The sequence below is a fragment of the Rhinopithecus bieti genome, unplaced genomic scaffold, assembly GCF_001698545.2.
Source record: "Rhinopithecus bieti isolate Rb0 unplaced genomic scaffold, ASM169854v2 scaffold_14826, whole genome shotgun sequence".
In the NCBI taxonomy this organism is placed as follows: Eukaryota; Metazoa; Chordata; class Mammalia; order Primates; family Cercopithecidae; genus Rhinopithecus; species Rhinopithecus bieti.
Genome location: NW_016808328.1, coordinates 2,178,797 through 2,199,078, shown reverse-complemented (window position 1 = coordinate 2,199,078; position 20,282 = coordinate 2,178,797). Strand labels below are relative to the sequence as shown.

The 20,282-nt window shown below is 45.1% G+C and overlaps 1 protein-coding gene across 3 annotated transcripts in view; it reads right to left on the bottom strand.

Annotated features, from left to right (window-relative positions):
• Nucleotides 1-783: 783 nt before the first annotated feature.
• HTR1D (5-hydroxytryptamine receptor 1D) overlaps nt 784-20,282 on the bottom strand; it is a 28,571-nt gene continuing 9,072 nt past the window's right edge. The window contains exon 2 of one of the 3 annotated variants that reach the window (XM_017886453.1): nt 784-2,851. In XM_017886453.1, coding sequence (XP_017741942.1) covers nt 1,056-2,189 — 1,134 coding nt within the window. In that variant the 5' untranslated portion in view covers nt 2,190-2,851 and the 3' untranslated portion in view covers nt 784-1,055. Of the gene's footprint in view, nt 2,963-9,227; nt 9,284-20,282 lie in introns of those variants that run through there. The other 2 variants (XM_017886452.1, XR_001888065.1) reach the window with 2 other exon arrangements.

The following is a 20,282-nucleotide window of genomic DNA, read 5'->3' as shown; positions in this document are numbered from 1 at the left end:
AAAGCTTGGGGAGAGGCGGGGGGGGGGGTCTAAAGCCGGTCAATCTACTTCAAAGGGGTGATCATGGGTTTTAACTTCAGAATGTGAAGATGGCGCAGGGATATTGGGGAAGAAGGAAGGGTACAGGGTAGTCAGTCTGGTCCCAAAACCTTCCTCCTCCCGCTACCCCTAATCTCTGAATCTCTCTCCAAGTCACTCTGTATCATTGGCACTACAAATACTGACTTTCTCTTCATGGAAACTGGGAGAGATTTAATCTAAGAAAGACTCAGTGGAAGAAACGCATGGATATTATTTTCCAATCAAGGTGCCATACAGAACGGAGATCCATCCTGGCTCCAAATTCTCTTTCAATTCAGGTCATTAATCTTATCCACCCTCCTTTAAGCTCCATATAGATCTCAGGTAGACCAGAGAGCCTTCCCTTTGAGCCCAGGGTCTTTTCTATAGTCAGATAGCTTCTCATCTCAACTGTATCAACTAGGGATCTCGTAGGTCACATTTCTTCCAACAAAGAGGAACTGTGAAAACATTACGTGGGCCAGGCACAGTGGCTCATGCCTGTAATCCCAGCACTTTGGGGTGCCAAGGTGGGCGGATCACAAGGTCAAGAGATCAAGACCATCCTGGCCAACATGATGAAACCCCGTCTCTACTAAAAATACAAAAATTAGCTGGGCTTGGTGGCATGCATTTGTAGCACCAGCTACTCTGGAGGCTGAGGCAGGAGAATCTCTTGAACGCAGGAGGCGGAGGTTGTGGTGAGCTGAGATTGTGCCACTGCACTCCAGCCTGGCAAGAGGGCAAGACTCCATCTCAAAAAAAAGAAAGAAAGAAAGAAAATACTATGCTAAGTAGTGAAATCTTCAGTCCTGCCCCCCTGCCCACAGCTCTTTCAGAAATTAAGAAAACAACAGGAAAAAGAACAATTCTGTTGATTGAACCAAGACTCAAGATATCATTAATTAATCCAGGTCTCAGAAAATAATAATAATAAAAAAATCCTGATTAGGTTACAGGACACAAAAGATAACAAGAGTCATCACCGAGTAAGACTAAGAGGACTTCCGGAAAGGGACAATTTTCCGAAAGGCTTGCCGAAACTCTTCATTAAACACAGTGTAGATTATTGGATTGATGAGGGAGTTTAAATAGCCTAGCCAGGTGAAGAAGTCAAAGAGGGCCGGGTGGATCCAGCAGGAGTCCCGGCAGATGGGGAGGACCAGAGATACCACGAAGAAGGGCAACCAGCAGATGAGAAAAGCCCCCAGAATGATGCCCAGAGTTTTAGTGGCTTTCCTTTCCCGAGCAGCAGAAATCCTCTTGCGTTCCAGGGCACTGTCAGCAAGCTTGATTTTCACGTGGCTGAAAAAGAGAGGGGAGCCAGCCGAGTGCGAGTGCCCCTCATGGAGGCTGCGGTTGAGCGAACAGAGCGAGGACCCTGCAGAGCCTGTGATGAGGTGGGCTGTGGTGAAGCGCTTCCCATAGAGTGAGGGTGGATTCAGGATGCGATTCCGGGCTGCCCGGTAGATCCGGCCATATAGGATGATGAGCAACACCGAGGGAATGTAGAAGGCCCCACACGTGGAGTAGATGGTGTAGGAGATCTGAGAGGTGTTCACCAGGCAGTCCGACATCTCCTCCTGGGCCTTGGCCTGTCGCCAGAAGAGAGGGGGAATGGAGATGCAGATGGAGATGGCCCAGACGATGGCAATCATGGTGGCCGCGTGGCCAGCCGTCCTGCGTTTACTGTACTCCAGGGCATCCGTGATCGCCCAGTACCTGTCCAGAGCAATGACACAGAGATGCAGGATGGAGGCCGTGCAGCACGTGATGTCAGAAGACAGCCAGATGTCACACAAGATTTGGCCAAAGTTCCAGGTGTGGGTGATGGTATAGGCAATGCTGATGGGCATGACCAAGATGGAAACCAAGAGGTCAGTGGTGGCCAGGGAGCCAATCAGGTAGTTGGCAGGGGTATGGAGCTTCTTGGTGAGTAAGATGGTGGTGAGTACAAAGGCGTTGGAGAGGACTGTGGCCAGTGTGATGATGGAAAGGACCACAGCAAGGGAGATCTTGAGTGCCTGGAGGGTCCTGGGATCCCAAGCCTCTGGGGTTTCTATGGCATTCAGGGATCTGTTGGAGGCCTCCTGGGGAATGCCTTCTGTTGACTGGTTCAGTGGGGACATGCTAGGTGGCTCTCTCTTCCCACAGACCTCCACACATTTGGCTCCTTCCTTCAAGGTTGTCCTGACAACAGAGCAAAGTCATCCTTCTGCTTCGCACTGGTGGGAGCCGTACACTAGAACAGACCACAGTGAAAAGGCCTCAAGACCGGACTATTCTCCAAGTACAGCTGTAATAAAATAAAATTAAATAATAATGATAATAATAAACAAGACCAGATTATTTGAAGAATGATGAGACAACTACCACTGGTAGTTAAAGGTCTTTCCTAAACCGCAGGAATTCCAGGATGTCTCAGGGTCCTGGAGCTTTGCCCAGCAGATGGTCATGCCCGGGGGACACATGCTGAATTCGTTAGACAGTTATCAGGGGATCACACCCAGGTGGGCAATGCCCTGGGATTCTTGCCTTTGGCATCTGGCTCTTTTCAAAGCTTGAGTCATTCGTGTGTTTAATGAGAACTTCAGAATTCCCCTCATAATAATTGAAACGATTCTGGATTTAGGATTGCCTCCGAGGAGCTTTTAAAACTAGACACAAAAAGAAGTTCCAGCTGATTCAGAGAGGAGTCCAGTCAGCACAGCGGCTCGCGGTTTTCCCAGGTTCATCCTGATGCCTCCTGAGCTACTTAACTTCAGTTCCTGTCCCACTGATCGTTTAGAGCCTGAACAGACAAAACATCCTGGTTACCAAGACTCGAAGAATGCATGAGCTGGGACCAGGCAAAACAAACAGATCACTGTGGGCTCACGGAATGGGGACATATTCAGAAGATCTGGGGTTTAAAAAAGAAAAAAAAAATAGAGTTAGGTTCTAGAAGGACAACGTGGAAGCCTGAGATGAACTACATGATTAAAAAGATACTACTTAAAGCTGGCCATGGTGCTGTGGAACTGGCATTCTAGAAAGTATCAGAATACAGGGGTGGGTGATGTGCCCCACCCATGCAATTCCCAGAGGGGACAAAGTGTCATAGCTGTTGGAATCATCACAAGCGTGTTAGAAGTACATGAAATCAGCTCTGTAAGTTGTGAATCAGAAAGCGTCATTCTATTTATTTAGCAACAATGGAAACAAAATAAAACTGTACATGGGGAAAGATAAAGACCATCAGGAAAGAAGTCAAATTGTTACAATGTATTTCTCTACAAAGTATGGGGGGTCGTGGCCTTTTTTCTACTCATTTGAATTTTTCAGATGTCCTATAGTGAGCATGAATAATTTTATTTTTTATTTATTTTTTATTATTTATTTATTATTTTTGAGATGGAGTCTCACTCTGTCGCCAGGCTACAGTGCAGTGGCGCGATCTCGGCTCACTGCAACCTCGCCTCCTGGGTTCAAGCGATTCTCCTGCCTCAGTCTCCCAAGTAGCTGGGACTACAGGCACATGCCCTCACGCCCAGCTAATTTTTGTATTTTTAGTAGAGACGAGGTTTCACCATGTTGGCCAGTCTGGTCTTGAACTCCTGACCTTGTGATCCACCTGCCTCAGCCTCACAAAGTGTTGGGATTACAGGCGTGAGCCTCCATACCTGGCCAGAAGTCTATTTTTAAAAATGTTGTTATTATGTTTTCTTTCTTTCTTCCTTTCCTTTCCTTTTGCTTTCCTTTCCTTTCTTTTCTCTCTTTCTTTTCTTTCTTTCTCCCTTCCCTTCCCTCTCTTTCCCTTTCCCTTTCCTTTTCCTTCTTTTTTGAGACAGGGTCTCACTCTGTTGCCCAGGCTGAAGTGCAGTGGCACAGTCTTGGCTCACTGCAGCCTCAACCTCCCAGGCTCAAGTCATCCTCCAGTCTCAGCCCCCAATGTAGCTGGGATTACAGGTGCCCGCCACCACACCTGGTTAGTTTTTGTGTTTTTGGTAGAGACAGGGTTTTGCCATGTTGGTCAGTCTAGTCTGGAACTCCTAGGCTCAAGTGATCTGCCTGCCTCAGCCTCCCAAAGTGCTGGGATTAAAGGTGTGCGCCACCTTGCCTGGCCAAGAATTTTTAATTCTATACTCCTGTTTAGGCGCATCATAGTCTAAAGCTTTCTTCCTTAATAACTTTTAAAAGAAACCTGTAGTATTTCTTTTGTATGTTTTACTTCTTTAAAAATTATTCAGAGCAATGGGCAATAGACCAGTGCTAATCCACAAACTGTATTATTGGTCTGCAATAAGCACAGAAATTGTTCAGAAACTTTTATAGCAATTTGACATTGCTACATCATTCAAATATAATCAGTAAACTCTTGTTGAAGGGGATGCTGTTGAACTTGCAAGGTGAGTTTTATGTTGTGCAATCTGCATCCCAGTAGGGGATCACTGCATCATGCACAGTAGGACCCCACATTAAAACCTATATTTTAAGGTTTCTTAGCTGTCACCAAAATATGTATAAAAATCTGAGAGACTGTCAGGTTTCTTTTTAAACGTATTTTTACGATCATTTACATTTTAATCAAAGCTGCTTTAAGTATGTAGTTCAACATTACTGGCCAAATTAGAGAAGTAGCCTATTTATAGTTGGTGAATTAAGCTTCACTGGATTTTTGTCAAAACAAGACATACCTTTTCTGAAAACAGTACAATAGAAGTGATTCCAAATAATATGTGATTTTTTTTTTTCTTAAGACAAAAAGTTTATGCTGCTTTTACTCCTCTGTGGAGCTTGGGTTTGCAGCTGTCATTGTTGGTGAAATAGTAAAACCACTTGTTGAGGTGTTGGCTAATAAAACAATGGAATCATAAATGCTTCTTACAAACAAAAAGCCAAAATAATTTTTTGAAAGAGTATTTAATTAAAAAGTCACCAGAAGTAGATGCCAATATACCATGCACAAACTATATACTTTGTGGACTTCCTATAATAAAGTAGCATTTTAAGTAAGATTTAAAATGTATATACACATTGCCAAGGTATTTGTGAAAACTAAAATTTGCTTAGAAACATTGGGTGAATCTGTGGTAAAAAGGGTACTATGTTTCATAACTAATGATATGAAAACCAACTTCAAAAAAAGCCAGCAACATTTATTTTAACTTGAATACACAGGCAAATCTTTTTAGTGTATGTACAATTTAAACATGATATCAGAATTTTAAAGAAGTTCTTTGGCAATAAACACAACTAGCTCTGAACCATATACAACTAAGGAAGTTTACATTGTTGGTGAATTGGAAGTTTAAGTTTTAGGTAGGGGTATGTTTTGCTGGTGCGGTTGCATTGATTATAAAACTTTCTGGAGTACTGACTCCGCAGATTAAAGAAGCTGCTGGAGAATGAATGTAACTTAATACAGTGGCTCCTTCAGAAAATTTTGCTGTGATATCAGCCAAACTAAATAATGTGTTTAGTGACATAGTAAAAGTTGTGGTTACATAAAGGCTAGTGCATTAGATACTAGTTTACTAGTTTATTCTCTTTATTATGTGATAATAAGGAAGCCAATCATAACGAACTATTATTGCATGCTGAGTAACAAGTAAAGAGAAGTTCTGTCAAAAATGTTTGAACCATAGATCAAACCCTTATCTTTTTCTGCAAGACAGGAAGCCAGTTTGGTCCCAACTTTTTAAAGATGTAAACTGGATAGCCACACTTGTTTATTTGCCAGATTATCTTCAATATTTTTACTGAGCTTAATATTTCCTGCAAGGAAAAAAATGCAAGATGTTTTCCAATGGCCAATAACATCAAAGGGCAAAGTGAAAGACGCTTGGAAGAATAGCTTCCATAAGTTGTTATGATGTAACTTGATAATAATTATCAATGAAGTAGGTGATAAATTTTATATTGCACAGTTGCAAAAAGTTATCAAACATGGTACATATTTTATAGAATGTTCTGATTTTCAGAATAAACCAACACAGAATTCATGAATTCAAAGTTCGTGTCATTGAGATAAAATTTAAATTTGACTCTAACTTTATAAATTGTTGTAATTGGCTATCATTGAGGAATAAAGACAAATTTTGAAGTTAAATTATAACTTGCCCGAGCTTACTAAAATTGCTTTAAAATCTTCTGTTCTCCTGAACATATATATGTGACACTGTCTTTTCTGCTAATAGTGTAGTAGAAAATGGTTTAGCTATCCCTTATCCTCTGCAAGTAGCAGTGTCAACTTATTGTAGTAAGCAACCTCACTTACATTAAACATTGCTATACCTGTTTGATCAAAGTATGCATATAGACATTTAATATGGGGACTCAGCATTTCTCTCATGATTTTAGAAAAATAATTGAGGAACACAAAATTATGAGTGTAACAGTGATTGTCCATATTAATTTCCCATAAATAAATGAGCAATGCATAGTTTTTATAATTCTTTTTCCTTTTATGTTGATTATAACATTTTATATTTGTTATGTACAACACAAATTGGGGTTCAAGATTTCATTTTTCTAGAAATTCATTTTTTATTTAACCAAAGTATTAGTCTACAATAAACTAGGAAAAAAAAAAAAGGTGGTCCCTTCACCACAGACTGAAAGGTACCTGATCCAGAAGAGGGAATAAATGCTAGGTTAATCATAGTAGGAGGCTCTACATTACTCACTGGAATCTATTAAGTTAATGGTCATAGTTGTTACATATAAATTGGGGCCAAGAACTTAAATCTTTCTGAACACAGGGCTAGCAAAATAATAAAGCAACATTCTGTGAAAGGATTGTTTCTATAGATTCAATTTCCAATTTTCTGCTCTCACAAAGAGCTCAAAACATCCTACATCCAACCTCTTTCCAACCTCTGCTATTCTAACACCACTTAGCAATGAAAAATTTACAATAATTTAAATCAGGAAGAAATAAGATCTCCACTGGCTTTGGCTGATGCACTTGATTTATTTTCTAAACAGTGTTTTTCTTAGGAAAGAGGCTCTGCCTCAGTGTTCTTTGTAGTCTGCAGACTTAGTTCAAAGTCAGTGTTCTCAAATATGTATTGACTAAATTAGTAGTTTAAGGGGATATATAAAAATTTAGAAAAAAACTTAAGCTTCTTGAGCAGCTCAAGACTTCACCATTCTCATTAACTCATTTCAGTGGAAATCAAATGAGTCACCATACTCATTAACTCATTTCATTCAATTTGTTCTTTTGAGGTAACCAAAATTTTCTCATTGGGAAAAACTACCAAACTCCTTATACTATGCCAAATCTTTTTTGATNCATTATAAAAAATAAAAATCTGCCTGGAGGAGAGGGGAAAGCCTCAATTTAAGAAAACCAATCCTAAGCCACCAACTCCAAAACATATATTACAGTTTAAAGGATATTATAACAATATCTTTTGAAGAGCTCTTGCTATATTCCAGGCACTGAGCTAGCTTTGGGGCTAAGAGTCACCCAACCTGTAAAGTGGGCAACATGGCTCCCAACTTAGAATGACCCAACCAATGCTCAAAGAGGTGATGTCACCTGCCCAAGGCCACTTGGCTGGAAGTGGAAAAACCAGGTCCAGAGATCTCAAGAAATTTCTACCCTTGCCTACATTGCCTCAGTTGAGGATGAAAAGCCTTAAGGCATGCGTGCATAGCTGGTTTGATGACCCCCTCCTACCCCAGCTCTCCCCAGGCTCCACCCCAAAAGCCTCTGGCTGAAGTTTTGCTCCCATTTTGGTTCACGGGGAAAATGTGAACTCTGGTGAGCTCTTTGAAACTTTCTCCCCTGCAGACAGTCTGGGTGACTGAGGTGCGTCATTTCCCATGGAAGCCTGGTGTGCCTGCCCCACAAACTCATGCGGTCACTCCTTGAGTTCCAAGCATTCCAGTGACCTCATTTCAGTGAAAGGCGTGGGTTCAGAAAGGCTCAGGAGGCTGGTATGTGTGCAAGCCCTCCAGCCCTCGGTGACATCTTGGGAAGAAGGACAGGGACACAGGGACAGGAGCGGACAGACTTGGTTGGGAAGGCTAGGCTGTAGCTTTGAAAGAAGTAACACAATTCAGAGACTGTCTTCTCTCCTGCCTGCTATCCCTCCCCATTGTGAACAAAGGTGGGAGAAGTTTTCATAATCTAGTTGCTTTTGGAGACATGGACTGTAGCTCTACAAGCAACTCTCTCTTTCCCGTCACACTTCAAATAATAAAATGAAAAATACAGGCCAGGCATGGTGGCTTACACCTGTAATCCCAGCACTTTGGGAGGCTGAGGCCGGTGGATCACCTGAGGTCAGGAGATCGAGACCAGCCTGGCCAACATGGTGAAACCCCATCTCTACTAAAATGCAAAATTAGCCGGGCGTGGTGGTAGGCACCTGTAATCCCAGCTACTCAGGAGGCTGAGGCAGGAGAATCACTTGAATCTGTGAGGAAGAGGTTGCAGTGAGCCAAGATCGTGCCATTGCACTCCAGCCTGGGCGACAGAGCGAGACTCCGTCTCAAAAAAAAAAAAATTAAAATGACAATGAAAGCCGGGTGTGGTGGCTTATGCCAGTAATCCCAACACTTTGGGAGGCTCATGTGGGAGGATCTCTTGGGCCCAGGAGTTCAAGACCAGCCTGGGCAATATAGCGAGACTATCTATTTTAAACAAAAGAAAAAAGAAAGAAAGAAAAATCAAAATGAAGCCGGGCGCGGTGGCTCACACCTGTAATCCCAGCTCTTTGGGAGGCCGAGGTGGGAGGATCACAAGGTCAGGAGATCGAGACCATCCTGGCTAACACGGTGAAACCCCGTCTCTACTAAAAATGTAAAAAACCAGCCGGGCGAGGTGGCGGTGCTTGTATTCCCAGCTCCTCGGGAGGCTGAGGCAGGACAATGGTGAGACTCCGTCTCAAAAAAAAAAAAAAAAAAAAAATCAAAATGACAACAAGATGCCATTTTCACTTAGTAGAAAAGTACAGCATTTTAAATCTGATCATGTCATGTCAGTTAATAAGAGTAAGCAGCTTGGGAGGCTGAGGCAGGATGATTGCTTGAGCCCAGGAGTTCAAGACCAGCCTGGGCAACACAGTGATTGGAGATACTTCATAAGCAAACAATTTAGTATTATTTCATAAAACTAAAGAAGCAAACAATTTAGAATTATTTCATAAAACTAAAGATGTGATGACTACCTCATGATTCAGCAATTCCACTGCTGGGTATGCGTGGCAGAGAAACTCTTCTGTGTTCACTAGAAGACAGAAACAAGAATGGTCCTAGTAGCATGAAATAGCAAACAACTAAAAACAACCAAACGTCCATCAACAGCAGAATGGTAGCATATGGCATATTCCTACGATGGAGTGCTACAGAGAAGCGAAACAGAATAAACCACAGCTACACACACCAAAATGGTGATTATCACAAACAAGGCAGAGTGCCAAAGTCAAAAACATGCAAGAAGAAACAAACTGTTAGGGAGATAAATATATGTGGCAAAACCATAAGGAAAAGCAAAGAAATTAAAAATATAAAATTCAGGGGCCGGGTGCGGTGGCTCATGCCTGTAATCCCAGCACTTTGGGAGGCCGAGGTGGGCGGATCACGAGGTCAGGAGATCGAGACCATCCTGGCAAACACAGTGAAACCCCGTCTCTACTAAAAATCCAAAAAAATTAGCCGAACGTGGTGGCGGGCGCCTGTAGTCCCAGCTGCTCGGGAGACTGAGGCAGGAGAATGGCGTGAGCCCGGGAGGCGGAGGCTGCAGTGAGCCGAGATCGCGCCACTGCACTCCAGCCTGGGCGACAGAGCGAGACTCTGTCTCAAAATAAATAAATAGGGGCGGCGCGCGGTGGCTCAAGCCTGTAATCCCAGCACTTTGGAAGGCCGAGAACGGGCGGATCACGAGGTCGAGGAGATCGAGACCTCCTGCCTACACACGGCTGAAACCGGCGTCTCTACTAAAAAATACAAAAACTAGCGGGCCGAGTGGGCGGCGCCTGGTAGTCCAGCTACTTGGGAGGCTGAGGCAGGAGAATGGCCGTAAAACCTGGGAGGGCGGAGCTGCAGTGAGGCTGAAGATCCGGCCCTGCACTCCAGCCTGGGCAACGAGCGAGAACTCTGTCTCAAAACAACAACAAAAAAATAAAATAAAATAAAATAAATATAATAAATAAAATAAATAAATAAAATTCAGGATAGTGGTTACTCCTGGAGAGAAAAGGACAGAGGAATATAATCATAAAGGGTTTTAAAAGTTTCAATTATGTTCTTTTCACTATCTCAACTCACTGCAACCTCGGCCTCCCGGGTTTAAGTGATTCTCCTGCTTCAGCCTCCCAAGTAGCTGGGATTACAGGCATGTACCACCATGCCCGGCTAATTTTTGCATTTTTTGTAGTAGAGACGGGGTTTCGCCATGTTGGCCAGCCTGCCTTGGCCTCCCAAAGTGCTGGGATTATAGGTGTGAGCCACCACGCCAGGCCTTTTTGAGAAAGAGTCTTGCTCTATCACCCAGGCTGGAGTGCAGGGGCATGATCAGAGCTCACTGTAGCCTTGATCTCCTGGGCTCAAGTGACCCTCCCACCTCAGCCTCCTGAGTAGCTGGGACCACAGATACACACTACCACTCCCAACTGATATTTAACTTTTTTTGCAGAGATGGGGTCTCCCTATGTTGTCTAGGCTTGTCTTCAAACTCCTAGACTCAAGCAATTCTCCCACCTTGGCCTCCTAAAGTGCTGGGATTACAGGTGTGAGCCACCATGCCTGGTCTTTTTTTTTTTTAGAGGGAGGATCTTGCTCTGTCACCCAGGTACAATGGCACAGTCATAGCTCACTGCAACCTTGAACTTTTGGGCTCAAGCGATCCTCCCAACTTGGCCTCCCAAAGTGTTGGGATTATAGGCATCAACCACCATGCCCAGCCTGATGTTCTATTTTTTAAGTAGGTGGTGAGTGCATCAATATTGTTATTCGTGTGTGTGTGTGTGTGTGCGCGCGTGTGTGTACTGCTTTGTAGGGAATGATGCATGTGTAATCTTTCTCTCTCTCTCTCTCTCTCTCTCTCTCTCTCTCTCTCTCTCTCTCTCTCTCTCTCTCTCTCTCAACGGGGGGATGGAGTCTTCCTCTGTCACCCAGCTGGGAATGCAGTGATGCAATCTTCGCTCACTGCAATCTCCGCTTTCCGGGTTCAAGTGATCTTCCCACCTCAGCCTCCTGAGTAGCTGGGACTACAGGCGCGTACCACCCTGCCTGGCTAATCTTTGTATTTTTAGTAAAGACGGGGTTTCACCTTGTTGGCCAGGCTGCTCTTGAGTTCCTGACCTCAGGTGATCTGCCCTCCTCAGCCTCCCAAAGTGCTGGGATTACAGGCGTGAGCCATCGCACTCGGTAGTGCATGTAATTTTTCTCAATCTATTTTGTATATTATGAAAAAGAACCCTATTACCAGCAATATGTTGATACATTAATACCTATTGATAATTTTAGTGCAGAAGATCTGCATTCTGGTCCCAGCTTTGCCATTGACCAGCTGGGTAACCATGGGCAAAGCACAACCTCTTTGACCCTTAGTTACTTCCTTGGTGAAATGAGAACAAAAGCCTGGCTGTGCTGTCCTAAAGAAGTATTGAGTAGCTCCAGCAAGATCATGTATGTGATATGTTGTGAACAGCAGAGTCCTGAACAAATGTAATGATGCTAACAAAGAAGGAGTACAGTGGCTAAGAGCAGGCATTCTCAGGTCCCAATTCCTGTTGGTTCGCTTTCTTGCTGTGGCCACTGGGTGAATAACTTCACCTCTCTGAGCCTGCACAGCCTCAGTGATGGAGATGATAATCCAAATCTCACAGGAGTTTGGGGAAAACTGTCAATATCATGGATACAAAATGCTCAACATAGTAAATGGTTTCTTTTTGTTTATTTATTTATTTATTTATGGACAAGGTGTCCCTATGTCACCCAGGCTGGTCTCAAATTCCTGGCCTCAAGTGATCCACTCACTTTGGCCTCCCAAAGTCTTGGGATTATAGGCCTGAGCCACCATGCCTGGCCTTGTAGTCAATGGTGACCACAAATGTGATTTATCTGGGTTCTCTATGGTGCATCCAACCAAATTCAGATATCCAGGCAACAAGATCACTTCCCTCACCAGAAACAAAGTATCACTGCCCGTTTTGGTGAGAGATGTCTGCCATTGCCAGAAACCCAGACATACCGAGGAGCTTCCTCCCTGCCCACCCATTTTCCCAGGGGCCATGATAGCAGCAGCAGAAGCAAGGACCTTTCTCGGCCCCGCCTCCACCTCCAGGCCACAAGCATCTCCCCTGAAGTCCAGATCACGTGGACTCCAGGCACACCATGAATCTCCCAGCTTTGGCATCTCTGAAGAGGGGTGGAAAGAGAAAAGCAGACAGAGAGACTTATGTACCAATCCCGGCCTGTTCCAGAGACCACCTTTGATTACAGCTGATTGGACCACGGTGGACATGTGACCCAAAATGAGCCAATCAGATTCTCTCTTGGGAATTTAGAATGGCAACCATGGGGAGCTGGGCTGGATAGAAGATGGGGGAAGATAAACCTGCAGGCCAAGGGTCCTGAGGCTGGAGTCACGCTGCAGCCTTTACCAAATCAAGGAAGGTTTGGGGGGAATAGAAAAGCCAAAGGTAAACAAAAAACAGGTCTGTAGAGAGAGGCAGGAGAACGGAGCAGAGAAAGAAGCTGAGGGAGAGGAACCACCTGTCCTGGGAGAGGAGAAGGAAGGAGGCTTCCAGGCCAGGGAATACGCCTTCCCATCCCTGTATGTCAATGAGTGACCGTCTATCCAGGAAACCTCATTTGTACCAACTCGTGTTTTCCCAGCTGAGCCAGTTCACATGGACACAGCAGCCTTTGAGAAATGGTAGTAAGACAGGGAACTTTCTTCTTCTTTTTAATTTTCAGAGACAGGGACTTCCTCTGTCGTCCAGGTTGGAGTGCAGTGGCACGATCATGGCTCTCACTGCAGCCTCGATTGCCCGGGTTCAAGTGATCCTCCCACCTCAACCCTCCAAGTAGCTGGGACTACAGGCACAAGCCACCATGCCCAGTGAATTTTCATTATTTTTTTGTAGAGACGGGGTCTCGCTGTGTTGCCCAGGGTGGTATGGAACTCCAGGGCTCAAGCGATACTCCTGCCTCAGCCTCCCAAAGTGCTGGGATTAGAGGCTGAGCCGCTGTGCCCAGTCAAGACAGGGGACTTTTGGTTCCTTCCCACTAACCAATCCCTACTGTGGGGTCCAAGTCCTTTTACCTCCTGGGCCCTTCCTCCTCATCTGTAAATTGGGGTAATGACATCTTTCACCCAGAATTGTTATGTGGCTTCAATGAAGTAGGGAGAACATGCCTAGCACAGTGGCTGGCACACAGCAGGTGTTTTTTTGAGACAGAGTCTCACTCTGTTGCCCAGGCTGGAGTATAGTGACCCAATCTCAGCTCACTGCAACCTCTGCCTCCCGGGTTCAACTGATTCTCCTGCCTCAGCCTCCCATGTAGATTACAGGCATGCGCCATCACGCCTAACTAATTTTGTATTTTAGTAGGGGTTTCACCATGTTGGCCAGGCTGGTTTCGTACTCCTGGCCTCAAGTGATCTGTGCATCTGGGCCTCCCAAAGTGCTGGGGGATCCACCCGCTTCGGCCTCCCAAAGTACTGGGATTACATGCATGAGCCACCGCACCCGGCCAGCAAAAGCTAGCCTCTTACAAACAGCAAAAGCTGGCCTCTTACAAAAGCTTCCTACCCAGGGCTCATTCAGCCTGCAGGAAGATCTGTCGCCTCCACTTTCTGAGGGCTCTTTAACTAAGTGAGTCATAAAACCTCGCCAGAAACAAAAAGGATGTATGGGTTTAATGTGTCCTTAGAAGCCAGTCTCATCTCTTTGGAAGAAAAAAGTAAGGCTCTGTGATAAAAAGATTTGTTGCAGTAGAATACATCCCCCACAGAGTAATTTGTGGCTGTTCTTTCTGTAGATGCTGTGTAGTACAGATGAGTGAGCTCTGGGTGGAGAAATCACTCTGCGCAAATCTGGACAGGGCTTTATATTTTACAAAATGCACCCACAGCTGTTATTTCATCTCATTCTCTCTCCTGCATGGGACCTCCTACAGCCTTAGTTTTCTCCTCTGCAAAAATCAGGGTATCGAGTCTACCTCCCAGAGATATAATGAGGGTTGGATAGAACATGTGTGGGGAAGAATCTGGAAAGTTTCTTTTCTTTCTTTTCTCTTCGTTTTTCTTTTCTTTTTTTTTTTAAGACAGAGTCTCACTCTGTCGCCCAGGCTGCTGTGCAGTGGGGCAATCTCGGCTCAATGTTACCTCCGCCTCTGGGTTCAGGCGATTCTCCTGTCTCAGCCTCCAGAGTAGCTGGGATTACAGGCATGCACTAGCACAACCGGCTAATTTTTTAATTTTTAGTAGAGATGGGGTTTCACGAGGTTGGCCAGGCTGGTCTTGAACTACTGATCTCAGGTGATCCACCCACCTTGGCCTCCCAAAGTGCTGGGATTACAGGCATGAGCCACCACGCCCAGCCGAATCGGGAAAGTTTTAACATGGGTATGGGTGTGTGTGTAAGTGTATGCATCTCCCCCATTTCATGCTCTCTCTTTCTACCTATATCTGAATGCCAGTTTTAAAATCTAATCAGTATCTTGAGGTGTAAACAAATCAGTCTTGCACCTCAGTTTCTCTAATCATAAAATCTGGAAAATGGGCAGGACATGGTGGCTCATGCCTGTAATCCCAGTGCTTTGGGAGGATGAGGTGAGATCACTTGAGGTCAGGAGTTTGAGATCAGCATGAGCAACATAGCGAGACCTCATCTCTCCAAAATATTTAACAATTAGCCAGGCATGGTGGCATGCATCTGTAGTCTTAGCTACTTGGGGGGCTGAGGTGGGAGAACTGCTTGAGCCCAAGAGTTTGAGGTTACAGTGAGCTGTGATGGTGCCACTGCACTCTAGCCTGGGCGACAGAGTGAGTCCCTATCTTAAAACAAACAAACACCTCTGTGAAACATAGAAAATAAAAGATCGCCAAATTTCCAGCCCAGTACTTCCATTCCTAGCTGTACACCCAAGAAAAACATGTATGTACATCCACCAAAAGATACATGCAAGAATTGTTCATAGCAGCACTATTCATAACAACCCCAAACTGCAAACTACCTAAACAAGCATCTACAGTAGAATGGACCAGGCACAGTGGTTCACACCTATAATCCCAGCACTTTGGGAGGCCGAGGCAGAAGGACTGCTTGAGGTTAGGAGTTTGAGACCAGCCTGGGCAACACAGGGAGACCCAGTCTCTAGAAAAAAAAGTTAAAGAATATTAGTGCTTGCCTGCTGCCATGTAAGACATTACTTTGCTCCTCATTCACCTTTTACCATGATTGTTAGGCCTCCCCAGCCATGTGGAACTGTGAATCAATTCAGCTTCTTTCTTTATAAATTACCCAGTCTCACTGGGCATGTCTTTATTAACAGCTTGAGAACACACTAATACAGTCAGTATGGATTGGTTTGCATGTTACATAATTTGACATAAGTAAAATCAGAGATCTACTCATTTTTGCCTGGCTTTTTTCATCTGGCGTAACTGTTTTGAGTTTCATCCATGTTATTGCATGTTCTCTTTTATTACTGAATAGTATTCCATTGTATGGATACACCAAAATGTATTTATCCATTTACTTGACGGGCTACTACAAATAAAGTGGCTGTGAACACTCATGTACAAAAAAAAAAAAAAAAAAGCCAGATATGACAGCACCCCTACCTGTAGTCCCAGCTACTTGGGAGGCTGGGGCGAGAGGACCTTTTGAGCCCAAGAGTTTGAGGTTACAGTGAGCTCTAATAGTGCCACTGCAATCCCAGCCTGGGTGACAGAGCAAGACCCTGTTTCTAAAAAATAACTACTACAACAAACAGTAGAATGAATAAATAATTGTGACATAATCGTATAAGAGAGAGTGATTATAAGAATCACTCTTCATCAATGAGAATGGTTCCCAGCTACACACAAACAGGTGGATGAATCTAATAGACATAATGTTAATCAGAAGAAGCCAGGCGTCATGTGTGATTTAAACTTCATAAAGTTCAAAAACAGGCAAAACTGACTTACACTGAGGGAAGTCAGGCTATTGTGTTTCCTGTAAGAATATAAAGGGGGCTTCTGAGTGCAGGTCATGTTCTGTTTCTTGAGCTGGTGTGTTCACTTTGTGAAAATTCATCAGGCTGCATACTTGTGTTTGGGGTACTTTTGCTTTTCTGGAAGTTTTGCCCTCCCGCCCCCCAAAAAGTAGTGGTTAACTGCCCAAGAGCCTCAGACACCAGCTCCACTGATTACAGGGAGAACTTGGAGTCATCACTGAACCTCTTTGCACCCAGTCCTTTTCCTTTCCTTCCCTTCCCTTCCCTTCCGTTCTTCCTTCTTCTTTTTCTTCTTCCTTTCTTTCCTTTCCTTTCCTTTTTTGAGACAGAGTCTCGCTCTGTCGCCCAGCCTGGAATGCAATGGTGCGATCTCGGCTCACTGCAACCTCCACCTCTTGGGTTCAAGCGATTCTCCTGCCTCAGCCTCCCAAGTAGATGGGACTACAGACACACACCATCACACCTGGCTAATTTTTGTATTTTTAGTAGAGACAGGGTTTCACCATGTTGGTCAGGCTGGTCTCAAACTCCTGACCTCAAGTGATCCACCCACCTCGACCTCCCAAAGTGCTGGGATTACAGGTGTGAGCCACCGCACCTGGCCGCACTGGAAATGCGAATAACAGCACCAATGTCACGTGACTGTCACATGAGTGACAGAGAAGTAGGTGACTTGCCTAAGATCACATGGCAGTTTGGTGTCCCTCTCAGCTCAGCTCGATGCTTCTACTGCCCTGTGCCACCTCTCCCTGCCCCCATCAAAAGGAGCATTTTTTGTCCCTTGATTCTGGGTTCAGCATGGACTCGCTATGGTCAACAGAATGAGGCAGAAGTGACAGTAAGCCGGTGCCAAATGTAGTCCTCTAGAGGCTGTGCATGTGTCTGCTTGTACTCTGTCACTGCCATGAGAAGAACATCCCTGGGCTAGCACACTGGTCCCTGCAGGGAGAGACAAGGACATGGAGCAGAGCTGTTCCAGCCAAACCCAGCCTAGAACAGAACCTCTCACACAACCAGCAGACACATGTGCGAGCCCAGCCAAGATCAGGAGACATACCCAGCCAAGGGTATCTATCCAGAGGAAAAGAAGTCATTATACAAAAAAGATACATGCACACGCATGTTTATAGCAGCACAATTCGCAACTGCAAAATCATAGAACCAACCCGAATGTCCATCAATCAGTAAGTGGATAAAGAAACTGATTTATACGATGGAATACTACTCAGTCATAAAAAGCGTTGAAATAATGGTATTTCAACGACCTGGATGAAACTGGAGACTATTATTCTAAGTAAAGTAACTAAGGAGTGGAAAACCAAATGTTGTATGTTCTCACTGATATGTGGAGCTAAACTATGAGGACGCAAAGGCATAGGAATGATACAATGGACTTCGGGGACTTGGTGGAAAGGGTGAGAGGGGGGCAAGGGATAAAAGACTACAAATAGGGTGCCGTGTATGCTTCTTGGGTGATGGGTGCACCAAAATCTCATGAATCACTGCTAACGAATTTATTCATGTAACCAAATACCATCTGTACCCCAATAACCTATGGGGAAAAAAAATACATACCCAGCCAAGTTCAGATTAAATGAGCCAACCTCCAAATACATGATTCGTAGTAATAAATGCTGTTGTTGTAATTCACCAAGTTTGAGGGTAGCTTGTTACATAGCAATAGCCAATTGATAAAGTCCCTTCATTCACTGAGTGTGTGTTTTTGTTTTGTTTTTGAGACAGTTTCACTCTTGTTGCCCAGGCGGGAGTGCAGTGGCGCTATCTCAGCTCATTGCAACCTCCGCCTCCCAGGTTCAAGTGATTCTCCTGCCTCAGCCTCCCGAGTAGCTGGGATTACAGGCCTACGCCACCAGGTTCAGCTAATTTTGTATTTTTAGTAGAGATGGGGTTTCATCGTTTGGTCAGGCTGGTCTCGAACTCCTGACCTCAGGTGACCCACCCTCCTCCACCTCCCAAAGTACTGGGATTACAGGCGTGAGCTACCACACCTGGCCCCTTCATTCAGTGAATGACTGGATTCTGTCTACTCTACTGCCCACACCTAACTGTGCCTTCACTCTTCTCTCCCCTCTCCACTCCTACTGCCACTGTTCTGTTTCAGGAGAGTGAAACCATCCTTCCTGGCTTCAGTGGTCTCCCAGCCTCCACTCTTGGCCCCTCTCCATTCTCTAACCATATCCCACCCAGAATCTTCCTTTCAACTAACAGTCTGACCAGGTCACTCCCTTAAAATCCTCCAGTAGCTCCCACTGCACCTGGGATTAAGCCCAGGCTTCACAGCTTGGTTTAAGAGACTCTTCATGAACTGGTGTTTCCTTCCATCTCCAACCCCATCTCTCAGCATAGCTGGCTGTGACCTTCACACTGCAGCAGCACAGACCTGCCTGTTCTTCTGCCAGTACCCTCCTGCCATACCCCAGGCTCCAGTGCTGTTTCCTGCTGATCCTTTTTCCCTGCTGTATCCTCTGCCTGGAAAATGTCCTTTCTTCAGTCCTCTGGCTGCCTAATTCCAAGTCACCCTTCAGAGTTAGGCTCTGGTGTCTCCCCAGGAAGCTTTCCCTAACCTCCCCCCAAGCCCAGCTTGGTTCAGGTACCCCTTTCCTAAGAGCCTGCCACCCTAGCTCTCACCATATTGGACTACCTCTGACACAGTAACAGGAGCTCCTTAAGTATAGGGACCATGTCTCATTCACCGCTGTAGCCCTGACACCTGGCCCAGAGCAAGGCATCAATACCTGTCTATGAAAGGCTCCAGGAACTGGTGGGGAATGGGCCCTGAGAACAGAGCACACGCCTGAGATGCAGAGGCCCTGGGCTTTAGCTTGGCTTTGCTGCTAACTTTCTGTGTAACCCAGGATAAGTCAGTTCCTCCTCCAAGCCTCAGTTTCTCCAACTTGAAAATGAGGTAGTTGGACCAGATCAGAGATTCTCTTGGTGAGCATTATAATCACTTACCTACAAGAGCTTTAAAAATACAAGTCAGGCCGGGCACAGTGGCTCACACCTGCAATCTCAGGACACTGGGAGGCCGAGGCAGGCAGATCACTTGAGGTCAGGAGTTCGAGACCAGCCGTCCAACATGGTGAAACCCTGTCTCTAGCCCCACCAAAAAATACAAAAATTAGCTGGGTGTGATGTGTGGTGGCACATGCCTGTAGTCACTGCTAGTCAGGAGGCTGAGGCAGGAGAATCGCTTGAACCCAGGAGGCAGAGGCTACAGTGGGCTGAGATCGTGCTACCGCACTCCAGCCTGGGTAACATAGCGAGACTCCATCTCAAGAAAAAAAAAAAGTCTGTTAAAAACAACAACAGATATCTAGGCCTCACCCTCCAGAGGACAGAGCCCAGGCACTGATTTTTGAAACCTTCTCAACTGCTTCTAAGGTGAAACCAAGATGAAAAACCAATGGCCTGGATGATACGTAGTTATCTTCATCACTGACAATTTGGCTACCTTAAAAAAGTCAAAGACAGATGAAACCTGTTTTCAAGGCCTTTGCAATGGTTAGGGAAATATGAGGCCCCAGTGCCTTCCTGCTTTTAGCCTTGCACTGGATCCCCACAAGCCTTCAACAGGCAAGAGACCACCTCAAACAACCAAATACACTGTTAAAAGGCAAAAGCCTCTTTTTTTTTTTTTTTTTTTTTTTTTGAGGTGGAATCTTGCTCTGTCGCCTAGGCTGGAGTACAGTGGTGCAATCTCGGCTCACAGCAACCTCCGCCCACCAGGGTCAAGCAATTCTCCTGCTTCAACCTCCTGAGTAGCTGGGATTACACCACCCACCACTACGCCTAGCTAAATTTTGAATGTTTTTAGTAGAGACAGGCTTTCACCATGTTGATCAGGCTGGTCTTGAACTCTTGACCTCAATTGATCCTCCCACCTCGACCTCCCAAAGTGCTAGGATTATAGGCGTGAGCCACTGTGCCCGGCCGGCAAGAGCCTTTGAAGTTAACAACTCACTATATTCACCCATGCTGTGGGAAAGTGGGTAAAGAGGTTTTAAATTCTTTTTTTTTTTTTTTTTTTT